We start from the raw sequence: 27,499 nt of genomic DNA, 5'->3' as shown, positions 1-27,499 counted from the left end.
ACCACACTCCATTCCCTTCAGGCTGTTTCTGCACAGCCAACCCCAAGCCTCTCCCTGTGTCTGTCCTCTGAAGCCCAAATTTCAGCACTCAGCCCCCAGGCACACCAGCAGACATGTGTCTCAAGCTGGGGAGTGCAGTGAGATGTCCAGGATCTTCTGTCCAGGTCTCTTTCTGTTCTGCCTGCCCCAAGCTAGTTGCTGCACTCTCCTCCGAGCCTCTGAAGTTCCCTTTCTGTCATGGCTGATCTCCACGCTGGTGGACAGGCTTCTTAGGGTGAGGAAACCTTTTCTTTTTCACAGCACCCTCCCAGGGGTGCATGTCCTGTGCCAATTCCCCTTTTTTTCCTTTTGTCCTACCTGTTACATGGTGATCTTTCTTGCCATTTTGGGTTTATGAGATCTTCTGCCAGCCTTCAGTAGGTATTCTGTGAGAATTGTTCCACATAATGATTATTTCTGATGTATTTGTGGTAAGAGGTGGGCTCCACATCCTTCTCTTCCGCCATCTTAATCCAGTCCTTAACTCTCTGATTCTTAATTCAACACTTTTTAACTTTAGTCTAGAAATCACTACAACCAGACTCTACAATAATTTACTGAAGCATACCATACTGTAATCAAAATTTTAATGATCCTCAAGTCAATGGGAATTCCTGACTGTTTGCATTATTTAGATTCTATGAATCTAAATTACTAAGAAATTAAGAGAGATCTAGAATCCCAGGAAAGACAGTTATTACAGGGATGAATCTCCATTTCACAAAATAAATAGGCTCCTGAAAAGTTGTACATGAATGCAATAAATTCTTATGTTGAAGGAACTACATAATGTATGAGTAGTTTTCAACCCCCCTTCCCTTTTAATTAATCACCATAATCACTTTCTTCCAACAAAATATTTCATTAGTTTTTATGAACCAAATTGTGTCCCCTGAAAATTAATGTGCTGAAGCCCTAACCCACAATGTGTCTGTATATGGAGATAAGGTCTTTAAGGACATAATTAAAGCTAAAGGAGATCTTAAGAGCAGGGCCACCCTAATCCTACAGGACTGGTGTCTGTGAGACCAGAGATTCCACCTCCCTGAGCACACCCACAGGAAGGGCCATTTGAGGAAACAGCAAGAAGGCCTACTACAAGGTAGGAAGAGTGCTTACTAGGAAGCAAATTTGCCAACACTTTGCTCTTGGACTTCCAGCTGCCAGAACTGTGAATAAATTTTAAGCTACCCACTCTGTGGTATTTTGTTATAGTAGCCCTAGTGGACTAACACTTGGGCCCAGAAGCAATTCTGAGGAAACCCTACGGCTTTATGAAAAACAAGTTGAAAACTGCTGTGCTAAAAGGAAGTTCTCAATCTAATTAATGTTTTATGTGCACAGAACACAAAATTCTCGAAGAAAACTAAGATTAAAAGCATATCTATACCTGCTCTGTAATCTCAAAACATGGCCTATTTATACATTAAAACTAATTTTTAAAAGTTAAATCACTGCAACTACAATAAAACTCCAAGTTGACAAATATATTAATGGCTAAGTAGATGAGGGTTCTTGATTATCAGTAACAGAGATGTTTGTCATTTTGTCTGTAAAAACTAATTGCTTAGTGTTGTAAAATAAAACTGTTCAGTGTTGTAAAATAAAACTAACAGACTTTTAGGCAAAATGTACAAAAGTGCTCTACGAGTTAACAGACTATATATATGTTCACTAATATAATTAAAAGTTGGAATATTTGCCAAAAAATAATGATAAAGTGGGGACAGATTTCACATTTCATGAGAGGTACTATCTAATTCAAGTTAGTAAAAATGTGAAAGGACTACTAAAACAGAAAAGCATTAATTCTGAGTGGCAGAAATATGGGCATTATATTATCCTTAATTTTAATCTATGCATTCTACATTTTTTAATATTAAAAATAAAAAGAGGCTGTGGGAAACCTTTTTCTAACCTCATTTCATGGGAATACCACAAGGTCCTCCAAACTGAGGAAATCCAAGAGCAATTTCTGACTCTCAAATGAATACAAGTTAGTACATGGACTCATGTGAGACATAATTATATGCAGTGTAATGTCCCTCAACCTGAGCTTTTCTAACCTAGACCTTAGGGCCACCTAAATTAGGAACAATGGGATTCTTTAAGACAAATGTGTTAAAGTTTTGCTGGCATCAAAGAAAGCTAAAAGTATAAAAGTACCCTTAGGGGGCGCTGAGTGAAGATGGTGTACCACGAGGACATGGAATTCACGTCTCCTCACAACCAGGGCACCTACCAGGCACCTGTGGGGAACCATGGACACCTAAGGGGACAGGAGAAACCCACAGCGACCGGGTATGATGAGGGGCATGGGGGTAGTGAAGGGGGAGGAGAAGTGGAGGTGGGAGAGGACTGGCGCCCCGAGGGGTCACTGGGGGAGGGGAAGGGATCCAACGCACGAAGGGGGAAATTGGGGGACCACTGGGAGGGCAGAGGAGGAAAAGGGAGCGTGGCCAGGTTTCCCCTGCCCACTTGGACCCCCAGGAACCTGTTGCGATCCCAGGCCTTATCCTCTACCCACCTAGGCCCCCTCCAGCAGAGTGGGCCCTGAGAGAGTGGGAAGGAGGGAAGGGGGAGCAAAAGTAAAGGATGGACTTTGGGACCAGCATCCCTGAAGGGTGGCTGGGGGAGGGGAGGAGTTCCTACACCCAGCAGGACCCACCATGGTTAGGGATTCAGCTGCCACAGGGGAGATCCTGGGGGAGACGGTGGAGAAAGGGCACGAAGGAAGGGTAAGGAATAGGGCTAGTGCTTTCCCTATCCACTTAGGCACCGGGAAGCCTGCTGGGCTCCCGGGCCTCATCCTCTGCCCTCGGAGCCTCCCTCCTGAAACAAGCCTCGCTCCTACGCCCCCACCCAGGGCCCTACCTCTACACTTGGAGACCGCCTCCAATGCGCTGGGACTAAACCACCCCCCCCCACACACTCACTCAGGGCCCTACCTCCAAACTCCAGAACCCCACACTCAAGAGGCCCTCCTTTCAACCGGCTGCCTCTCCCCTTCCACACAGGTCTTAGGCAGAGGCACTGCCCCACGCTCAAATGTCACGCCACCAACTGCCTAGGTCCTGCCCCAGCCTAAACCTCGTCTCTGACTAATTTCCACCCCCTGCCTAAACTCCGCCCCCTAGCCAAGGCTCTTTTCTTTTCTTTTCTTTTCCTTTTAGATTGGAGTTCTGTTTTACCTTGTTGATTCACTGTTGTTGATTCATTTATACTTTTATTTTTCCTAATAAATCTCTTATTTTTGAAATTTTATTTTATTCTTTATACTTTGTTAGTGATCTCTCCTTTTGGCTTGTTTCCCACCCACCCACCCTTTTTTTCCTTTTTTCTGTCATAGTTTTATTTTACCTTGTTGAGGTTGCTTCAATCACAGTTTTATTTTTCCTAATATATTTTTTATCTTTCTAATTTTAATTTGTTTTTTATTCTTTGATATTGTGCTGCTTTTTTTCTTCCTTCTTTTTTTTTTTACCGCACCATGAAGCTTGAAGGATCTTGGTACCCAGTCCGGAGGTTGGGCCCAAACTCCTGTGGTGAGAGCTCCAAATCCAAACAGCTGCACTAACAGAGAACCTCAGACCCCAGGGAATATTAATTGGAGTGAAGCCTCCGGGAAGTCCTCATCTCAGCACCAAGAACCAGCTCTATCCAACTGCCTGCAAACTCTAGTGCTGCACGTCTCAGGGCAAACAACCAGTAAGATAACCACCCATCCAAAAAACAAATAAAATAAAACAAAATGACAAAAAAATATGTTGCAGACGAAGCAGCAAGGTAAAAACCTACAAGACCAAATAAATGAAGATGAAACAGGCAACTGACCCGAAAAGAATTCAGAGTAATGATGGTAAAGAGGATCCAAAATCTCGGAAACAGAATGCAGAAAATAAAAGAAACATTTAACAAGGATCTAGAAGAACTAAGAGCAAATGAACAGTGATGTACCACACAATTACTGAAATTAAAAATACTTTAGAAGGAATCAACAACAGAATAACTGAAGCAGAAGAACGGATAAGTGAGCTGGAAGATAAAATGGTAGAAATAACTGCCAGGGAGCAGAAAAAAGAAAAAAGAATGAGGATTTGGCTCAAGATGGTGGAGTAGAAGGACGGGCTCTCACTCCCTCTTGTAAGAGAACCAGAATCACAACTAACTGCTGAACAATCATCGAAAGGAAGACACTGGAACTCACCAAAAAAGATACCCCACATACAAAGGCAAAGGAGAAGCCACAGTGAGGTGGTAGGAGGGGCGCAATCACAATAAAATCAAATCCCATAACTGCTGGGTGGGTGACTCACAAACTGGAGAACACTTATACCACAGAAGTCCACCCACTGGAGTGAAGGTTCTGAGCCCCACATCAGGCTTCCCAACCCAGGGGTCCAGCAACGGGAGGAGGAATTCCTAGAGAATCAGACTTTGAAAACTAGCGGGATTTGATTGCAGGACTTCGACAAGACTGGGGGAAAAAGTGACTCCACTCTTGGAGGGCACACACAAACTAGCGTGCACATCAGGACCCAGCGGAAGGAGCAGTGACCCCACAGGAGACTGAACCAGGCCTACCTGCTACTCGTGGAGGGTCTCCTGCAGAGGTGGGGGGTGGCTGTTTCTCACTGACAGGACAAGGACACTGGCAGCAGAAGTTCTGAGAAGTACTCCTTGGCATAAGCCCTCCCAGAGCCCACCATTAGCCCCACTAAAGAGCCCAGGTAGGCTCCAGTGTTGGATTGCCTCAGGCCAAACAAACAACAGGGAGGGAACCCAGCCCCACCCACCAGCAGTCAAGCAGATTAAAGTTTCACAGAGCTCTGCCCACCAGAGCAACAAACAGCTCTACCCACCACCAGTCCCTCCCATCAGGAAACTTGCACAAGCCTCTTAGATAACCTCATCCACCAGAGGGCAGACAGCAGAAGCAAGAGGAACTACAGTCCTGTAGCCTGTGGAACAAAAACCACATTCACAGAAAGACAGACAGGATGAAAAGACAAAGGGCTATATACCAGAAGAAGGAACAAGATAAAACCCCAGAAAAACAATTAAATGAAGTGGAGATACGCAACCTTCCATAAAAAGAATTCAGAATGATAGTGAAGATGATCCAGGACCTCGGAAAAAGAATGGAGGCTAAGGGCTTCCCTGGTGGCACAGTGGCTGACAGTCCGCCTGCCGATGCAGGGGACGTGGGTTCCTGCCCCAGTCCGGGAAGATCCCATATGCCAAGGAGCGGCTGGGCCCGTGAGCCATGGCTGCTGAGCCTGAGTGTCTGGAGCCTGTGCTCTGCAACGGGAGAGGCCACAACAGTGAGAGGCCTGGGTACCGCACACAAAAAAAAGAATGAAGGCAAAGGTCGAGAAGATGCAAGATATGTTTAACAAAGACCTAGAAGAATTAAAGAACAAACAAACAGAGAGGAACAATACAATAACTGAAATGAAAACTACACTAGAAGGAATCAATAGCAGAATAACTGAGACAGAAGAACGGATAAGTGACCTGGAAGACAGAATGGTGGAATTCACTGCTGCGGAACAGAATAAAGAAAAAAGAATGAAAAGAAATGAAGACAGACTAACAGACATCTGGGACATTACACGCAACGACATTCGCATTATAGGGGTCCCAGAAGGACAAGAGAGAAAGGACTCAAGAAAATATTTGAAGAGATTACAGTCGAAAACTTCCTAACATGGGAAAGGAAATAGCCACCCAAGTCCAGGAAATGCAGAGAAGTCCCATACAGGATAAACCCAAGGAGAAATACGCCGAGACACATAGTAATCAAACTGGCAAAAATTAAAGACAAAGAAAAATTATTGAAAGCAGCAAAGGAAAAAAGACAAGTAACATACAAGAGAACTCCCATAAGGTTAACAGCTGATTTCTCAGCAGAAACTCTACAAGCCAGAAGGGAGGGGCAGGACATACTTAAAGTGATGAAAGGGAAGAACCTAAGGCCAAGAGTACTCTACCCGGCAAGGATCTCATTCAGTTTTGATGGAGAAATCAAAAGCTTTACAGACAAGCAAAAGCTAAGAATTCAGCACCACCAAACCAGGTCTGCAACAAATGCTAAAGGAACTTCTCTAAGTGGGAAACACAAGAAAAGAAAAGGACCTACAAAAAAAACCCCACAACAATTAAGAAAATGGTAATAGGAACATACATGTTGATAATAACCTTAAACGTGAATGGATTAAATGTTCCAACCAAAAGACACAGACTCGCTGAATGGATACAAAAACAAGACCCATATAAACGCTGTCTACAAGAGACCCACTTAAGAGCTAGGGACACATACAGACTGAAAGTGGGGGAATGGAAAAAGATACTCCATGCAAATGAAAATCAAAAGAAAGCTGGAGTAGCAATACTCATATCAGATAAAATAGACTTTAAAATGAAGAATGTTACAAGAGACAAGAAAGGACACTACATAATGATCAAGGGATGAATCCAAGATGAAGATATAACAATTGTAGATATATATGCACCCAACATAGGAGCACCTCAATATATAAGGCAACTGCTAACAGCTATAAAAGAGGAAATCGAGAGTAACACAATAATAGTGGGGGACTTTAACACGTCACTTACACCAATGGACAGATCATCCAAAATGAAAATAAATAAGGAAACAGAAGCTTTAAATGACACAATAGACCAGATAGATTAAATTGATATTTATAGGACATTCCATCCAAAAACAGCAGATTACACTTTGTTCTCAAGTGCTCACAGAACATTCTCCAGGGTAGATCACAAATTGGGTCACAGATCAAGCCTCAGTAAATTTAAGAAAATTTCAATCTTATCAAGCATCTTTTCTGACCACTACGCTATAAGATTAGAAATAAATTACAGGGAAAAAAACGTAAAAATCACAAACACATAGAGACTAAACAATACATTACTAAATAACCAAAAGATCGCTGAAAAAATCAAAGAGGAAATCAAAAAACACCTAGAGCCAAATGAGAATGAAAACACGACGATCCAAAACCTATGGGATGAAGCAAAAGCAGTTCTAAGAGGGAACTTTATAGCTAGACAATCCTACCTCAAGAAACAAGAAAAATCTCAAATAAACAATCTAACCTTACACCTAAAGGAACTAGAGAAAGAAGAACAAAGAAAACCCAAAGTGAGCAGAAGGAAAGAAATCATAAAGATCAGAGCAGAAATAAATAAAAAAGAAATGAAGGAAACGACAGCAAAGAGCAATAAAACTAAAAGCTGGTTCTTTGAGAAGATAAACAAAATTGATAAACCATTAGCCACATTCATTAAGAAGAAAAGGGAGAAGACTGAAATCAATAGAATTAGAAATGAAAAAGGTGAAGTAACAACTGACACTGCAGAAATACAAAGGATCATGAGAGACTACTACAAGCAATTATATACCAGTAACAGGGACAACCTGGAAGAAATGGACAAATTCTTAGAAAAGCACAACCTTCCAAGACAGAACCAGGAAGAAATAGAACATATAAACAGATAAATCAGAAGCACTAAAATTGAAACTGAGATTCAAAATCTTCCAACAAACAAAAGCCCAGGACCAGATGGCTTCACATGCAAATTCTATCAAACATTTAGAAAAGAGCTAACACGTATCCTTCTCAAACTCTTCCAAAATATAGTAGAGGGAGGAACACTCCCAAACTCATTCTATGAGGCCACGATCACCCTGATAATAAAACCAGAAAAAGATGCTCAGAAAAAAGAAAATTACACACCAATATAACTGATGAATATAGATGCAAAAATCCTCAACAAAATACTAGCAAACAGAATCCATCAACACATTAAAAGGATCATACACCATGATCAAGTGGGGTTTTTCCCAGGAATGCAAGGATTCTTCAGTATATGCAAATCAATCAATGTGATACACCATATTAACAAATTGAAGGAGAAAAACCATATGAGCATCTCAATAGATGCAGAAAAAGCTTTTGACAAAATTCAACACCCATTTATGATAAAAAAACTCTCCAGAAAGTGGACATAGAGGGAACCTACCTCAACATAATTAAGGCCATATATGACAAACCCACAGCAAACATCATTCTCAATGGTGAAAAACTGAAAGCATTTCCTCTAAGATCAAGAACAAGACAGGGTGCCCACTCTTACCACTATTAGTCAACATAGTTTTGGAAGTTATAGCCATGGCAATCAGAGAAGAGAAAGAAATAAAAGGAATCCAAATCAGAAAGAAGTCAAACTGTCACTGTTTGCAGATGACCTGATACTATACATAAAGAATCCTACAGATGCTACCAGAAAACTACTACAGCTAATCAATGAAGTTGGTAAAGTAGGAGGATACGAAAGTAATGCACAGAAATCTCTTGCGTTGCTATACACTAACAATGATAAATCTGAAAGAGAAATTAAGGCAACGCTCCCATTTACCACTGCAACAAAAAGAATAAAATACCTAGGAATAAACCTACCTAAGGAGACAAAAGACTTGTATGCAGAAATCTATAAGACACTGATGAAAGAAATTAAAGACGATACAAGCAGATGGAGAGATATACCATGTTCTTGGATTGGAAGAATCAACATTGTGAAAATGACTATACTACCGAAAGCAATCTACAGATTCAATGCAATCCTTATCAAACTACCAATGGCATTTTTCACAGAACTAGAACAAAAAATTGCACAATTTCTGTGGAAACACAAAAGACCCTAAATAGCCAAAGCAGTCTTGAGGGAAAAAAACAGAGCTGGAGGAATCAGACTCCCTGACTTAAGACTATACTAGAAAGCTACAGTAATCAAGACAGTATGGTACTGGCACAAACAGAAATATAGATCAATGGAATAGGACAGAAAGCCCAGAGATAAACCCATGCACGTATGGTCACCTTATCTTTGATAAAGGAGGCAAGAGTATACAACACAGAAAAGAGAGCCTCTTCCATAAGTGGTGCTGGTAAACTGGACAGCTACATGTAAAAGAATGAAATTAGAACACTTCCTAACATCATACACAAAAATAAACTCCAAATGGATTAAGGACCTAAATGTAAGGCCAGACACTATAAAACTCTTAGAGGAAAACATAGGCAGACCACTCTATGACATAAATCACAGCAAGATCCTTTTTGACCCACCTCCTAGACAAATGGAAATAAAAACAAAAATAAACAAATGGGACCTAATGAAACTTAAAAGCTTTTGTACAGCATGGGAAATCATAAACAAGACAAAAAGACAACCCTCAGAATGGGAGAAAATATTTGCAAACAAAGAAAGTGACAAAGGATTAATCTCCAAAATATACAAGCAGCTCATGCAGCTCAATATCAAAAAAACAAACAACCCAATCCAAAAATGGGCAGAAGCGGTAAACAGACATTTTTCTAAAGAAGATATACAGGCTGCCAACAAACACATGAAAAGATGCTCAACATTACCAATCATTAGAGAAATGCAAATCAAAACTACAATGAGATTATCATCTCACATTGGTTGGAATGGCTATCATCAAAAAATTTACAAACAGTAAATGCTGGAGAGGGTGTGGAGAAAAGGGAACCCTGCTACACTGTTGGTGGGGATGTAAATTGATACAGCCACTATGAAGAACAGTATGGAGGTTCCTTAAAAAACTAAAAATAGAACTAGCATATGACCCAGCAATCCTACTACTGGGCATATACCCTGAGAAAACCATAATTCAAAAAGAGTCATGTATCACAATGTTCACTGCAGGACTATTTACAGTAACAGGACACAGAAACAGCCTAAGTGTGCATCGACAGATGAATGGATAAAGATGTGGCACATATATACAATGGAATATTACTCAGCCATAAAAAGACATGAAACTGAGTTATTTGTAGTAAGGTGGATGGACCTAGGGTCTGTCATACAGAGTGAAGTTAAGTTAGAAAGAGAAAAACAAATACCACATGGTAACACATATATACGAAGTCTAAAAAAAATGGTGCTGATGAACCAAGGGGCAGGACAGGAATAAAGACACAGACGTAGAGAACGGACCTGAGGACACACAGAGGGGGAAGGGTAAGCTGGGATGAAGTGAGAGAGTGGCGTGGACATATATACACTACCAAATGTAAAATAGCTAGCTAGCGGGAAGCACCTGCATAGCACAGGGAGATCAGGTCGGTGCTTTGCGACCACCTAGAGGAGTGGGATAGGGAGGGTAGGAGGGAGACGCAAGAGGGAGGGGATATGGGGATATACGTATGCATATAGCTGATTCACTTTGTTATACATCAGAAACTACTAACGCAACACTGTAAAGCAATCATACTCCAATAAAGATGCTAAAAAAAAAAAGTACTCTTAGAAGAGCTAAAATAATAGGCGCTAAAAATTGGTATCTCATAATAGTATCCTTTTAACATGCTTGAGTACCTACAATTAGCAAGGCATAATATTAGATGAAAACACTGAAAAATATGCATACTTCCCTGATTTCAAAGAATTTGCATTTTGATGTGTGTGTGGGGTGTGGAGCAGGAGCAGGGGAACAAGCGAGCAGAGAGAGACACACACACAGACATACGTACACAAACACACTCATGTGGCTGGCTTGTGCTAGGAGAGTGTTCGTTCATTTATCCAATTATTGATTCAACAAATATTGAGTGAGCAATCGCTATGTGTTAGACACTGGTTCAGGTGCTAAGAATATAAGAGAGATAGACAAAAATCCTTGCCCTCACTGAGATTTGGTTTATGTGGAGGAGACAGACTTAAATAATAAACTTGGGATTTTTCATTTTATGAATGAAATAAAACAAGGTGATAAGATGAGATTGAAGGGCAAGGCCTACTTTAGTTATACACAAAAAAGCAAGGAGCAAGAAACAGCATGACCATTCTGGAAACCAAAAGTATTTCTTCATGGTACAACTACTGTACTGTATGTACTACCACACAGTACATACTGATGTGGTAAAGAGAACAGCAAGAAAAGAATCCAGAGAAAAAAACAGCAAGGACCATCACATAAAAATCTTTGTTCCCATGTTAAAAAATTTATTTTCCATTCAGAAGACAACAAGGAGTCATAATTAAGGGCTTAAAACAGAAGAGAAAGATCATTCAGATTTTCGCTTTACCATTTTCACTGTGGTAACTGAAATAGACATGGAAACCAATCTGGAGGTTCTCACATTAATCCAGGTGAGAGACAATGACTGCAAGCAGGGTAGAAACAAAGAGGGTTGAGTATACTGAGTTGAGAGAGATTTAGAAGGCTAAATCAAACAGAGCTTGGTTGATGTGAAGTCCAGAGTGACCAGCAGCTCTGAATATGTAATAGTACCATTTACCAAGTCAAGGAACAATAAACTCTAGACTATTAAAAAAAATATACTATAAAAGTAGCAGATCTATCCAAGTTCTGGTTCTCTTTTACTAACTTGGATACACGGCCAAGAATAAGTATCTCTCTTTGGTTCTTAATATCTTCATCTGTTAAATGAACAGTTCAGAGAGAGAGGCCAAGATTTAGTTTGGGAAATGATAAAGGAATCAAGGATGATACTTAGATTTTTGGTTCGAGAAAGTACGTAGTATTGATGCTATTTAACCAAGGGTATCAGTCAGGATAGTAGGGTTTTGCTGCAGTAACAAAGGACCCCCAAATCTCAATGATTTACAACAATGGCTGGCAAACTCTGGCCCACAGACTGAGTGCTTGTTTTTGTAGATAAAGTTTTACTGGAACACAGTCATATCCATTTATTTAGAAATTGTAGTTGTGAAAGAGAATATAAGGACCACAAGCCTAAAATATTTACTATCTTACCCCTTAAGAAATAGTTTGCTGAACACCTAGGTTTACAGCAACCAAGTTTATTCTTGGGCTACACTGTATCTTGATAACAGGTTGGTAGTGGCTCTGCTGCACATTATCTTCACCCCCAAATGAGCAGCATTTATCTAGAAAATTATCAGTCATCATAGCAAAGGGAATAAAACACATGGAGAATATACATTGCTCTTAAAGCTTTTTCCCGAAAGTGTAACTAACATACCACTTTTCCTTCATTTCACCAACGAAAGCCAAATCACATGACCATGCCTGAATTTACCAGCAGGGGGATGTATAGTCCTCCCAAAGGGAAGGGAACCAAATATTTTGCAGTTGTCCCACACAAATCTGGCCACCCTGTTTCATTTTCCTGAGTTTGCGGCCACTAAAGAAGACCTGACATTTTCTAACCTCTTTTATGAATAGGTATAATCATGTGACTGTGTTGTTTCTCATGGAATAACAGAAGTAACATACGCAACTTCTGCTTCACTTATTAAAAGAAAACTGCATGCCCTGAACTTACTTTCTTTCTCCTTTCTGAGGCTGAAGTACATTGTACAACACAGAAAAGCAAAATGTCCTAGGGTACAACAGTGAAATAAAAGAAACCTGGGTCTCTGAATAACCTCATGGAACACAACTGTCTCAAGAGTCTAGACCAGTCATTGTTATGACAGAGAGAAATAAACTTATTGTTTGTTTGTTTTTTTCCTTTTTGGCTGCGCTATATGGCATGCAGGACCTTAGTTCCCCGACCACAGATCAAACCTGTGCCTCCTGCATTGGGAGCTAAGAGTCTTAACCACTGGACCACCTGGGAAGTCCCAAGTTATTGCTTATTTAAGCAATTATATTTTGGAATCATTTTGTTACAGAAGTTTAGTCTCTGTACTGACACAGATTCACTTTATTTTTTGAGTAAAGATGTTCACTATGTAATTGAGTATACTGGCCTTGGAACTAAGCAGATTCAGGATGAAAATATGACTCATTGGCAAACGGGGTTTAAAGCCAAGGGAATAAATAAGATAATCCAGGGAGAGTATATAAAATGAGACTAGAGGAGGGTCTAAAACAAAACTCTATAGTACAAAAACCTTCAGGAGCTTAGATAAAAAGAAAGATCTGGCAAAGGAGACTACTAGGGATAGAAAGAAAAGCAGGAAAGTACTGTAGGAAAGAAGGCAAAAGAAGAATGTTTGAAGGAAAGAACATGTAGAGAAACTGGGAAGATATGTAATAAATAGTGTCACTTGAATTTAGTAATAAGGGACACTGTTCAAACGCTTGAATTGAAAAAGAAATTTTATTGGAATGGAATTATGCAGAGGAGGAAATTTTCAATGGACTAAGGAGTGAATGGGAGGTAAAGAAACAGACTAGCAAACAAAGAAAATTATTTCAAGAGGTTTGTAAGATAGATAGCTTCTACGTGGCCCATAATGATCTTCACCTCCTGGTATTCATTCCCCTTATGTCATTCCCTCTCTTGTTCCTTCACCCCACCCCCTTTGGTTATGAGCCAAATCTAGTGATTTCATTCTAACAAATAAAATATGGCAAAGGTGATAGTACATCATTTCCAAGATCTGGCTACAAAAAGACCATGAGTTCCATCTCAGGCACTCTCTCAAACTCATTGGCTCTGTTGCAATATTTTAAGCTGCCTTATGAAGAAGCCATGACAAGGAACCCAATCCTGTCAACAGCTATGTGACTGAGCTTGGAAGTTGATCCTCTTCCAGTTGAGCCTTCAGAGAAAACTGCAAGGCAAGCTGACAGCTTGACTACATACAGCCTAATGACAGACACTGAGCCAGATACCTAACATACAAAAATTATGAGATAATTAATGTTTGATGTTCATTGTTTTAAGCTGCTCAGTTTGGGGGTAAGTTGCCATGAAAGCAATAGATGACTAATATAAAGGGGAAGAAGAGCAGATGGGTGGCAGCTGAAGGGAAATAAAGAGTTAATGGAGAGTTTATAGTTCTTTACTAAAATAGTAGAGACTTTAGCATATCAAAAAAGGATAAGGTAAAAGTACACATTTATACATAAGAGTGTATTTACAGGGCAGTGAAAGTCTTAAAAAACAGGAAAAAAGGAATGTAAATATACATATGAAGTTAGCAAATCTCTATAAATATCTAAGTAGAAAAATTATTTTTTAATATTGAAGAAGGGCATAATATATGTTAAGTAAGGGCAAAAAAAAGTCTCAACAAAACTAGAGGGATCAAAATAAAACAAAGTATGTTCTCCTACACAATGGAATGAAATTAGAAATGAAAAACAGGAAAAAATTGGGGAAATTCACAAACATGTGGAAACAACACACTACTAAATAACCAACGGGTCAAAAAAGAAATCACAAGGGAAAAGAGAAAATATTTAGAAATGAATGAAAACAAAAGAGAACATACTAATATATGAAATGTAACTAAGCAGGGATTAGATGCAATAGCTGAAAATGCCTATATTGAAAAAGAGGAATACCTCAAATTAATAACCTAAACTTCCATGTTAAAAAAGAAGAGTAGGGGGGTTTCCCTGGTGGCGCAGTGGTTGGGAGTCTGCCTGCCGGTGCGGGGGACGCGGGTTCGGGCCCTGGTCTGGGAGGATCCCACATGCCGCGGAGCGGCTGGGCCCATGGGCCACAGCTACTGAGCTTGCGCATCTGGAGCCTGTGCTCCGCAGCGGGAGAGGCCGCGACGGTGAGGGGCCCGCGCACCGTGATGAGGAGTGGCCCCCGCTCGCCGCAGCTGGAGAGAGCCCTTGCGCAGGGACGGGGACCCAGCGCGGCCAAAAATAAATATAAATAAATTAATTATTAAAAAAAAAAAAAAAAGAAGAGTAGGGGCTTCCCTGGTGGCGCAGTGGTTAAGAATCCATCTGCCAATGCTACGGACACAGGTTAGAGCCCTGGTCTGGAAAGATCCCACATGCCGCGGAGTAACTAAGCCGGTGCGCCACAACTACTGAGCCAGCACTCTAGAGCCCGCACTCTAGAGCGCACGAGCCACAACTACTGAAGCCTATGTGCCTAGAGCCCCGTGCTCTGCAACAAGAGAAGCCACCGCAATAAGCAGCCCACGCACCACAACGAAGAGTAGCCCCCACTCACTGCAACTAGAGAAAGCCTGCGCGCAGCAACAAAGACCCAACGTGGCCAAAAATAAATAAATTAATTAATTTAAAAAAAGAGAGCTTCCCTGGTGGCGCAGTGGTTGAGAGTCCGCCTGCCAATTCAGGGGACACGGGTTCGTGCCCCGGTCTGGGAAGATCCCACATGCCGCGGAGCGGCTGGGCCTGTGAGCCATGGCTGCTGAGCCTGTGCGTCCAGAGCCTGTGCTCTACAACGGGAGAGGCCACAACAGTGAGAGGCCCGCGTACTCCAAAAAAAAAAAAAGAAAAACAGAAATTCAATTAAACCAAAAGTTGGTCCTTAAACAGATAAAATTTTACAAACCTCTAACTAGACTGACCAGGAAAAAAGAGAACACTAAATCAGTAAAATGAGGAAAGAAAGAAGGAACATTACTATTGACTTTGCAGAAGTAAAAAGAATTATAAGTGAATACTATGAACAACTGTATGCCAATAAATTAGATAAGCTAATAAAAGGGACAATTTCCTAGAAAGGCACAAACTACTGAACTTGACACAAGAAGAAATACAAATCTGAATAAATCAATGACAATTAAAGAGGCTGAATAAACAAACAAAAAATTTTCAACAAAGAAAAGCCCAAGTGCACCTGGCTTCCCTGCTAAATTCTAATAAATACCTCACAAACACTGGCAAAAAAATAAAAGCGGAGGAAACACTTCTGAATTCAACATATAAGGCCAGTATTACCCAGATACCAAAACCAGACAGACACCTCAAGAAAAAAAAAAAATACAGATATCCCTTATGAACGTAGGCACAAAAATCCTCAAAAATAAATTAACAAACCAAATCTAGCAACAGATAAAAATGATTACGGACCATGACCAAGTGGGATTGGTTACAGGATTGCAAGGTTTCAACATATGAAAATTAATCAATGTAATACACCACATTAATAGAATAAAGGACAAAATTCACGTGGTTAACTCAATAGATGCAGAAAAAACATCTGACAAAATCCAACAGTTTTCATGATAAAAATACTAAACAAACTAGGAAAAGAAGAGAATTTCCTCAACCTGATAAAGGACATCAATGAAAAACCCTCAAATAACACCATACGAAAAGCTGAAAGGCTGAAAACTTTCCCCCTAGGATCAGGAACATGACAAGGATGTCAGCTCTCACCATTTCTATTCAACAGTGTACCAGAGAGGTTCCAGCAGAGCAATTATGCAAGAAAAAGAAATAAAGGGTATCCAGATTAAAAAGGGGGAAGTAAACCTATCTATGTTTGCAGATGACATAATCTTGTAAATAGAAAATCTTAAGAATTCACAAAAAAAGCTCTTTGAGCTAATAATGAGTTTGGCAAAGTTGCAACATACAAGATCAACATACAATCATTAGTCATATTTCTACACAATAGCAATGAATGATATGAAAATGAAATTAAGAAAATTCCATTTACAATACCCTCAAAAACAGCAAAATACTAAGGAATAAATTGAACAAAATATAAGACTGGAGTCAGAAAACTACAAAACATTTTTGAAAGGAATTAAAGGCCTACATATTTTGAAAGACATCCTATTTTCATGGATCAGAAAACTTACTACTGTTAAGAAGCCAACACTCCCCAAATTTATCTATAGATTATATACAATCCCTATGCAAATCCTAACTGGCATTTTTGCAGATACTGATAAGCTGACCCTCAAACTCGTAAGGAAATGAAGGTGATGCAGAACAGCCAAAACAATTTTGGAAAAGCTGAACAATTTCAAAATTTACCACAAAGCTGCAGTAATCAAGACTATATGGTACCAGCATAAATAACATCATGTAAGTCAACAGAATGAAAACTTCAGAAATAAACTCTCACACTTACGGTCAACTGACTTTCTACAAGGATGTCAAGGCAATCCAGTGAGGGTAAGAATAATTTTTTTTACAAATGGTAATAGAACAAACGGATATCTATGTGCAAAGAATATAGTGGACTCCTATCTGAGAGTATATTCAAAAATTAAATGGGTTATAGATCTAAATTTAAGAACTAAAACTACAAACTCTTAAAACAAAATATAGGATTAAATCTTCATGACCTGGTTTGGGCAACGGTTTCTTATATATGACACCAAAGCACTAGCCACGTTAGAAACATATTGGACTTAATCAAAACCAAAACTTGCATGCATCAAAAGATATTACACAGAAACTGAAAAGACAACACACATAATGAGAGAAAATATTTGCAAACCGTATATCTGGTAAGGGTCCAGTATGCAGAATATATAAAAAACTTTAAAAACTCAAAAACAAGAAGACAACCAATTAAAAAATGGACAAGGATGTGAATAGACATTTTTCCAAAGAAGATACACACGAAATCCAACAAGCCCATGAAAAGAAGGTTCAACATCCTTTAATCATAAGGAAAATGTAAATCAAAACCATAATGAGGTAGTACTTCATCCCCACTGTGAAGGCTAAAAATAAAATCAATCAGTCAATATTAAGTGTTGGTAAGGTGGGATGTGGAAAAGTTGGAACCCTCATAGGTTCCTAGGGGAAAACGTTGGAGCTGTTTTGGAAACAGTCTGGCAGTTCCTCAAAAAGTTAAACAAAAAATTACCATATAACCCAGCAATTCTACCCTAGATATATACTCAAAAAATTGAATCACCTGTCTACCCAAAAATCTGTACACAAATGTTCATAGCGTACTATTTATAATAGCCAAAAGGTGGAAACAAGGCAAATATCATAAACTGACAAGCAGATAAATAAAATGTAATATTATCCACACAATGGAATATTATTCAAGCATAAAAACGAACAAAGTTCTGATACATGCTACAACACAGATGAACCTTGAAAACATTGTGCTAAGTGAAAGAAGCCAGACACAAAGGCTACAAATTGTGATTCCATTTATATGAAACCTCCATAATAGGCAAATCCATAGAGTCAGAAAACAGATCAGTGGTTGCTAAGGACTGGGGGAAAGGGGAAGTAATTGCTAATGGGTATGAGGTTTCTTCTGGGGGACATGAAGATGTTCTGGTTTGGATACTGGTGATGGTTGCACAACCTTGTGAATATACTAAAAACACTGAATTGTACACTTTCAAAGGGAAATTTTATGTTATGTGAATGTATCTCAATTCAAAAAAATTGAGCTAGAACCTGTAGTTATGACCATAAAACTAAAGGGATTTATAAAATCATCTTGTCCCAATTCTCACATTTTATGAAGAAACTGAGATACAAGGGGGCAAAAGGAGATTATTCGGGGACCCAAATTCTGTTAACAGTAGAGTTGAGATTAGTATACAAGATATTTCTACCTCAGTTCTCAGAACATATACAAAACAAACAAACCCACTTTAATAAACAGATTTACAAACAACTACACAACTACACCCTTTAAAACGTTATGTTAAAAACTACTGTCCTAGGGCTTCCCTGGTGGCGCAGTGGTTGAGAGTCCGCCTGCTGATGCAGGGGACACGGGTTCATGCCCCGGTCCGGGAAGACCCCACATGCCGCGGAGCATCTGGGCCCATGAGCCATGGCCACTGAGCCTGCGCATCCGGAGCCTGTGCTCCGCAACGGGAGAGGCCACAATAGTGAGAGGCCCGCGTACCGCAAAAAAACAAACAAAAAAAATAAATAAAACAAAAAAAACCTACTGTCCTGAAATTCCAGCACCTCTTTTTAAGGTCCAGACCTAGATTATTAATAAATATTTTGTTAAAGGCAAAGCAGCAACTTCACTGGTATCCACCCCCCGCCCCACTGGTATGTTTAAAAGGACTTTAAACAGTTAAAACTTTGCTCATTTATTATCCACAGTTTAATATAGTTCAGAGATTTAATTAAATATTAGTTAATCAAGGCTTTTAGAAAATCACACAGCATCAAATTTTTGAAATGCTGAGCCAACTTTCCAGGGCTTCAAACTTGTGCAAAAATATTGAAATATATCTCATCTCATATTGGGCTTTTCAAAAGTTAAGACACTCCTACCACTTGCTGAGCGTTCAGGTCTATGCCTCCTCTCCCTGAATCTGGGGAGAACTATGGTTGCTTCAACCAACAGAGTACAGTGAAAGTGACCTTTCCAAACTCCCAACCCAGAAAGTCACTGAGCTGATTAAAATGATTATTGTTTTATGTCACTTAATTTAGAGTGCTGTGTTACGCAGCAAAGATAACTGGAACAGCACATGTGATTTTTTTATGATAATAACAAGCAACTCTTGTTCTCTGATGGTTCCTCTTTTCATAGCACTCTACAATCATATACACACCCCTGCAAAAGCAGATAGGAAAATACATGTATACATAAACATACATTTTTAAAAAGACGATAAGAAAATTACACAGTTTTTCAATCGCCTAAAAATGTAACCTAATATTCTAGTATGTTAGAGTTCAAAATCTCACCCCCCCACCCCTCACAAAATTATGTGGATCTCAAAAGTTTGGATGCAATTCCATCCAGACAATTTTTCCTGAATGGTCGTGCCCTTAATAGGGTTTATCCTAAAGCAATCATTGTCTGATTACCCAGGTTGTTCTCATTAAGGATAGATTTGGCCTATTGTTAACTTAGAAGCCTTCCATACTGACCTAAAGGTCTTTGGACATTTTACTTTTTAAGTAAAAGACAAATTTTGGCTCTGTCTACACATACTACGTGATCTCAAAGAAAAACGACAACTTTGTTGGGTCTTATCTATATCTTAATTGAGTTGATCAGGACGATTTTAAGAAATCATGAAAGAAACTGAGAGAAAATATGAGAAGTCCTGAGCACAGTGTTTGACACAAAAGATAACACCTCTGAAATCTAACTTTGGAACTCTAGACTATTGCTTAGTAGCTGCAAAAAAGAATCACATACCAGTAGTAATCATATAGATTTCTGAGTCATATTTTGCAACTTTTAGGAGACCATTTTAAAAATCAGAGCATATTAAGAAACATAACATCGATTTATGCTAGATAGAATATAGAGAAGGTGATTTACAAATATTTACCTTGATCAAATATTTTTCCCATCTATCTGCTGTAACAGATTTGCCAATCTTCCTCATCAACTTCAAATGGAGCTCCACCAATTCTTTAGGTACTTAAAAGGAAGAAAAAATACTGTTAGCCAGCAAAATAAAACATTTGCAAACATTTAGGATCATAAAAAAAGAACTTTCTCCAGTGCTGAATACTTTTTCAAAATAGATGTTCATTTAGTTATCTTTTAGAACTCTGAATCAGAAAAGACTAAACTAGGGCAAGAAATAACTGAAAGCTACTTTTTTAAACATAAACAAGAATATTCATGTTTTCTTTCAAAACACCAACAATTAAGAGTGAACTCTAATGTAAACTGTAGACTTTTGGGTGATAATAATGTGTCAATGTAGGTTCATCAATTTCAACAAATGTACCATAGTAGTGTGGGATGTGGACAGTGAGAGAGGTTGTACATGTGCGGAGGAAGAGGGTATATGTGAACTCTCTATACTTTGTGCTCATTTTTTTTTGTGAATCTAAAACTGCTCTAAAAAATAAAGTCTATAAAAAATACCATAAAGTAAAAGCACTTAACTATACAACTAAAATTTCTACTGTGTTTCTCATACCACATATTTGGTTTCTTGACTGAGATTGCAGACCAAGACACAGATTCACAGAATCAGAAAGGAATCAACGAATATAAATTCCAAATTGACAGTTATCTCAGAAATAGAGTCTAATTGGTTTTCAAGCTATTGAAGAAAACTACTCTTCTGATCTATCCCTTATCTAATGTGCTAAACTCCTCTATAGCATCCCTATAAATCTCTGCTTGACAACCTACAGGGACAGAAAATTTACTTAACCTTCCAAAATTCTAATTATTAGAAAGTTACCCTTACACAAAGTAAAAAATCTGCCTCCCTACACCTTCCTCCAGTTTCTTGCTCTTATTCTCTAGTTTCAAAGAAAATACTTTCAATTCCTCTTTTATTGGAAACTTCAAATATTTGAAGACAGCTGTATCTTCCCTCAAGTTTTCTCTTCCAACTGTAGACAACCACAGTTCCTCCAAATATCCCTGGGCATCATCTGATTACATGGTATAACTGTATTAATTAGACCTGAGGGAAATAAAGGACACACACATTTAGCATTTCCCAAATACCAAATACTGCTAGTAACCTAAGAGAAATTACATTTATACTATCTAAAAAGTTTCCCTAATCAAATACATTAGGAAAATATATATTTATTTTTACCACAGAACTTCCTGAAGCCTTAATTGATTAGTCTTATATAAATAGTCTTATATCCCTATCTTGGATATAATCTGCAGCATTCTCTAATATATTTGATCATGGAATCTTTTTCTGTGAAACACACAATACCTTGTAGTATACAAGTGCTCTGAAGTACAGGTTGGGAAGTGATGGACTAATTTTTTTCATTCATTCTTTCAGATTCTTTACTCTCCACTAAAGCCACTTCTAACTTGAAATGACCCTGAAGCATAAAAACATTTCACTATTCAACAAATTTCTGTGGGTCCACTATTAGTAAGCAAGAAATAGTCTCTACCTTTAATGAGCCTACTTAAGGGAGTCTTCTCTGGGGCAGGGGTGGGGGGGTGGGGGTTGGTAAATGGTGGGTGAGTTGGAGGTAAAGGAAAGAAGCAGGGGAGGGATGATTACAGATGAGTAAACAGACAATTAAACTAAGCCAAGACCAGAATACACGGGATTGAGGGTGGAGTGGAGAAAAGGGGGAAAGGACACTGCTTATGAGAGTAACAGCAGATACAAAAGGCTGAAAAACAAAGTGAGCATGGAACTGGAAGCACTCAGAAAAGGGGTATGATCATGAAGAATCTTATAAGAACAGGATACAAAGTTTACATTTTATTAAAAAGTTTAAGCAAGAGAGTGCTCTATAAGTTAGAAAGATCTCAAAAACGGAACTGTAGGAAAACAGATAGTTTTTATTTGCTTATTTGTTTTAGGAGGTGGTGTGCAGGGTAGAGACGATATAAATTCAGGAAAATATCAATCCAGAAAGATGGGAGTAACCTGAAGGCAGAGGTGGTACCAAGAGAAGTGGGGAGATTTGAGATATGTTTAGGAAACAAATAATAAAACTTAGGGACTGACTGACTGAGCAAAGTGAAAGCACCAAGAAAAACTGAGGCACTGACTTAGGCAACTGAGTAGATGCCAATGACAATACATCAGGAAGAAAAAGACCTGGGCTCAATTCTCAGCTCTACTACTTAAGACAAGGAGACCATGATTCTGGTCAAGTTCTTTAAACAATAACTCTCAAATTCCTCGTCTGTAATAAGGGTTGAACTGCCTATCTTACAGTTTTAAAAACAGGAAACATACAGGGCTTCCCTGGTGGTGCAGTGGTTAAGAATCCACCTGCCAATGCAGGGGACATGGGTTCGAGCCCTGGTCCAGGAAGATCCCACATGCCGCAGAGCAACTAAGCCCATGCGCCACAACTACTGAGCCTATGCTCTAGAGCCCACAAGCCACAACTACTGAGTCTGCGTGCTACAACTACTGAAGCCCGCGTGCCTAGAGTCCCTGCTCCACAACAAGAAAAGCCACTGCAATGAGAACCCTGCACACCACAACCAAGAGTAGCCCCTACTCGCCGCAACTAGAGAAAGCCCGCGCACAGCAACAAAGACCCAATGCAGCCAAAAATATATAAGTTAATAATAATAAAAAAAGAAAACATTATACAGAGCTAAAATACCTTTATTTTCACTTCTGTCACGACATTTGGGGAACCAAGGTCAGTTTCAATTTCTCCTTTTTCCTTTCCCCCAAACACAGTACTCTTAATGATTCTACCTTCCTACATCTCAAACTTGCTCCCTATCTCCCCCAATTTGTCTATGATATCATTGCACCTTCTCACTTCAGAAAAACAGGTATGGATACTCTCCTGTAACCAAACCAATCTTTAAAAAAAAAAAAATACTGCTTTCATGTCACTTCCCAGTTCATAAGTATCTTTGACAGTTCCTAAATACTTATATAAACTCATCTAGATTTCTTACCCTAGCCAAATAGTCCCAATATTCAGTTTCAACCTAACTCTCCAATCCTTCCCTCTTACTTCTGCACTGAAATGCTTGATTCAAGTCATTCTGGCCTGTTCACTATCCACTAAGCATACCCAGTCTACAACCTACCTGGGCTTTTCTTCAAGCGCTCCAGTTTACTGTTTTCTGCCACTTGAATCATATTCATCTTTTAATTTTGGGTCAATAAAGGCCCTAAAAGTCTCTGAGATACCTTTCCAATGATTCCAGCAACATCTTTTTCCTTGGAATGCCCACAGTATTCATATTATCTATATCACTCATTTATCAGTTAGGTAAAAGCTCTGCACCTGTGTTTTATGCATATCCTCCACATCACAGACAAATGAAATCACAAAAAGTTTTGATGCAATTGGTACTATTTTTAAAAATCCAAGAGGACAAAAGTAAATATATGCAATAAATATGTTTTTCATCCCACTTTGCAAATATAGTCATTCTTGATTTAGGCATGTAGAAGTAGATTTCCTTATTAGAGCATTGGCTCTTACACAGTACTATCCAATAAAAATATAAAATGAGCCACATAATTTCAAATTCTCTATTAGTACATTCATAAAAGTAAAAAGAAAAGGTCAAAATTTTAACAATTTATGTTATGTAGCACTACATATCGCAATGTTATTTCAACATACTATCAGCATTTAAAATTTCAGACTTTTACTTTTTACTTGACATTTTACCTATTTTTTTAATTTATAACTCAATTAAAATTAAACATAATTGACATATGACAGTATTACTTTCAGGTGTACAACATAATGATTTAATATTTGTATACACTGCAAATGATCACCACAATAAGTCTAGTTAACACCCACCACCATACATAGTTACAAATATTTTTTCTTATGAGAACTTTTAAGATCTCCTTGCTTAGCAACTTTCAAATATGCAGTACACTATTATTAACTGTAGTCACCATTCTGTATATTACCTCCCCATGACTTATTTATTTTATAACTGAAAATTTGTACCTTTTGACCATCTTCATCCATTGTACACTTTTTGGGTGATACCTAGTATTCAAAACATATCATTTTACCCTTACAGCATATCTCAATTCACCCTAGCCATATTTCAAGTGCTCAAGAGCCACATATGGCTACTGGCTACTGTACTGGATTACATAGAGCTAGAACATTTAAAACTAAAATTTAGAACCCACAATTTACTAACAATTTACTTAATTTTTTTTTTTGGTGATACAACTGACATATAACACTATATTTAGTTTCAGGTGTACAACATAATGACTTGATATTTGTAAATACTGCAAAATGATCACCACAGTATGTCTAGTTAACATCCAATTTACTTATATATTTTTGTTACAAATAGAACTGACAGGCTAATAACCTTATGGACACTTGTAGCTCTTAATATTTTGCCAGTCAATAAGAAACAGACAAAAACTTCAATAGAAAAGTTAAATTAAAAATATTACAATTCCCATATTTTGCATTCTCTAAAACAGTGCGGTCTATATCTGCACTTTTCAAAACAGCAGCCATTAGCTACATGTGACTATTTAGCACTTGATATGTGGCTAATAAAACTAAGGAACTAGACTTTTAATTTTACTAATTTTTAATTAACTTAAACAGCCACATGTGGCAAGTGGCTAGGGTTTGGGGCAGTGCAGCTATAAAATATAAATCATATTTTTTAAACACATGATCATTTTCTATGACACGCACTGATGATCTATAAATTCACTTATTTATCACCTGGAACATTTCCTAAATAATTTCATTTTGAGAACATTAGGTAATTATTAACTTCCTTCTAAGAATTATCTATTAACCAACTTCATGTCATTCTGAAAAGTACAGGTTTTGTTCCAATTGAACCAAGATCTCTACCTTTTCACATGACAGATTTGATATATAACCTTTAACAGACCCGTTTCTTTCACAAGAAGGTGAAAGATTCTGAAGCAGAAGAAAAGGTCAGGTGCTGTGTGAATTCATGAAAGGCCTGCCAAAATGATGCAGGTATGAAACAGCAGTAAGTGGTTAGGATCCCAGAATGTATTACTGATCCAATCACCCAAAGATGTCCTATAGTTTTACATTTTTCTAAGCATCTTTCCAGCACCAAGCCTTAAGAATACTGCTGCTTCTGAAATTCTAGTTTTATTACGTACAATTCTGCTTTTTTAATGGTAGAAATTTACAGCTGGTCATAATAACTAAATGACATAATTCCTCTCATTTCTCAATGAAGTCTTTTACTTAAACTTCCTCTACGGTTGTAAGCAGAGATACACTTAAAGTCACAAAACAGTTGATTTTATGTAGGCCATTGATAAAAGAACACTGATTTCAGATACAGGGATTTAAGTATAAGCTTACAAAAAGCTTTTACTTATTGCCAGTTTCTACAAACGCTGTTGGGGGAGCACAGTTTTAACCATAATGACACTGGTCCCACAGTCCACTTGATCCGTAAAATAACTATTATGTTTTTATATACCTTATCTGCAAAAAGTTCATTTTATCAAACATCTTAAAGTTTTCAGAAAAGCAAAAAAAAAAGCCTGAAGACTATGAACTATAACTTAGGTCATTATCTGAAAAGCTACAGTTCACAGATGTGAGATGCCAGGTAAGTGTAATATAAATCACTAAGCTCAGCTTTCCATTATTACCATAATGGAAAAAAAAAATCCAAGAATAGTTGTTATGTAAGCAGGCAAACCAAGGGGTTTCTAATGCTCCATTTAGGTTTTGGGTTTCATTTAGAATCATACTGCTGTTCCCATATAGGTAAAGAAACACACCAAACATGGCTCAGATTATTTCAGAACCAAAGCCGTGAAAACATCTCTGCTACAAAGAAAGTAATCAGTGTACTACTATAAACATGAGTATGTCTGGAGGCTTGAATAACCAGCATTCAGCACCTCTTCCTGAAGGAGAAGGTAGATGTTTATGGGGAGGAAAGACCTCTAGGTAAGACGATGTGAGCCACCTTCACATCAGTCAGTCTTTAAAGGGTTACTCTTTCCTTTTATGTACTTGACAAACAGCATCCTGGCAGAGGGAATCCGAGGTACTTGAGGCAATGGCTTCCAATAACATACGCCTCCAACTCTAATCAGATAATTCTATTTCCTTTCTCTCTTTTCTCTCTACTCAATTTAATAATCATGGGATGGGTGGGGGATGGGTAGGGAAGGAAGGAAAGAGAGACCCAAAACAAATTTTAAAAGAAAGAAATAATGATATCATAATATTTAAGGAAGAGGAGGGATTTTTTTCCTCAACATCTTTTCCTCCAATAATTTTAAATCTAGTGAAAGGTTGAAAGGCTAGTACACCCTTCACCTAAATGCACCAACTGCTAACATTTTAGGTAAACATTTTTACACAGGATAAAACCATCAGCGAAAGGCTCTCTAATAAAAAAAAGAATGAAAAGCAGCAGCCAACCAAGCCAAGGAAGGGAAGAACATGCCAGGCACAAGGAAATGCCTGTAGAGGAGACCTGAGGCAGATAAAAGCTTCCAGTGTGGCAGGAAAGAGAAAATGGTAAAAGATGCCACTGAAGAAGTAAGCAAAGGTCGTATCTTATAAAGCCTCGAGGTCCGTGTAAAGAGTTTTGATTATATTTTGAGTGTAATGAGAAATCAAGGGAGGAATTTAGGAAAGTTTCCTGATCTAAGTTTTTAAAAGATCATTCTGTGTCTAGGATATGCTTCATAATAACCTAAGCAGCAGAGGACAGATGGAGTTACAGATGAAACAAAGTTACAAAATTTCACTGAATCTAGGTGATGAGCATGTGAAACTTCATTATACAACTTTCTAATTTTGTATAAGTGGGGAATACGACTAGACTAACTAGAAGGCTAGTGCCGTACTTCAGGCAAGAGATAATGATGGCTTGGACTAAGGTGGTAGCAGTGGAGATTTAGAGAAGTACCCTCAAGGAAAACTGCAAAATCTAGGAAATTTCAAAATTTCTAAAATATTTTCTAACAAGTACCTTCACCAATCTTAATCTGAGAAAGTAACTACTATATATCTGTCTTCTATGTGATTCCTATTGATTTGTTCATTTTTAAAAGCAGAAACCATGACTTTTCGTTTGATTAGTCATGATCTAGAAAGGCAACATATACACATAGACATTTAATAATAAAGTTAAATAAATTTATCTGTACCATGTCTTATTTCTCATACTCTTCATCATTTCAAATGTTCATACTGCACTTGAAAGCCTGCACTATTTCAACTAAGTATTCCTTTTTTTTTTTTTTTTTTTTGCGGTACGCGGGCCTCTCACTGTTGTGGCCTCTCCCGTTGCGGAGCACAGGCTCTGGACACGCAGGCCCAGCGGCCATGGCTCACGGGCCCAGC

General features: G+C 38.4%; 1 protein-coding gene across 1 annotated transcript in view; it reads right to left on the bottom strand.

Annotated features, from left to right (window-relative positions):
- Nucleotides 1–27,499, bottom strand: part of RSF1 (remodeling and spacing factor 1) — a gene marked incomplete at its 5' end in the record, with an annotated part of 168,627 nt that overhangs the window by 104,044 nt on the left and 37,084 nt on the right. The window contains one exon of the mRNA XM_079709480.1: nucleotides 20,041–20,132. Coding sequence (XP_079565606.1) covers nucleotides 20,041–20,132 — 92 coding nt within the window. The remainder of the gene's footprint in view (nucleotides 1–20,040; nucleotides 20,133–27,499) is intronic.

The sequence above is a fragment of the Hyperoodon ampullatus genome (assembly GCF_949752795.1).
Source record: "Hyperoodon ampullatus genome assembly, chromosome: 7".
In the NCBI taxonomy this organism is placed as follows: domain Eukaryota; kingdom Metazoa; phylum Chordata; class Mammalia; order Artiodactyla; family Ziphiidae; genus Hyperoodon; species Hyperoodon ampullatus.
Note: the sequence above shows the minus strand (reverse complement) of the source record. Positions and strands in the feature narration are given on the sequence as shown.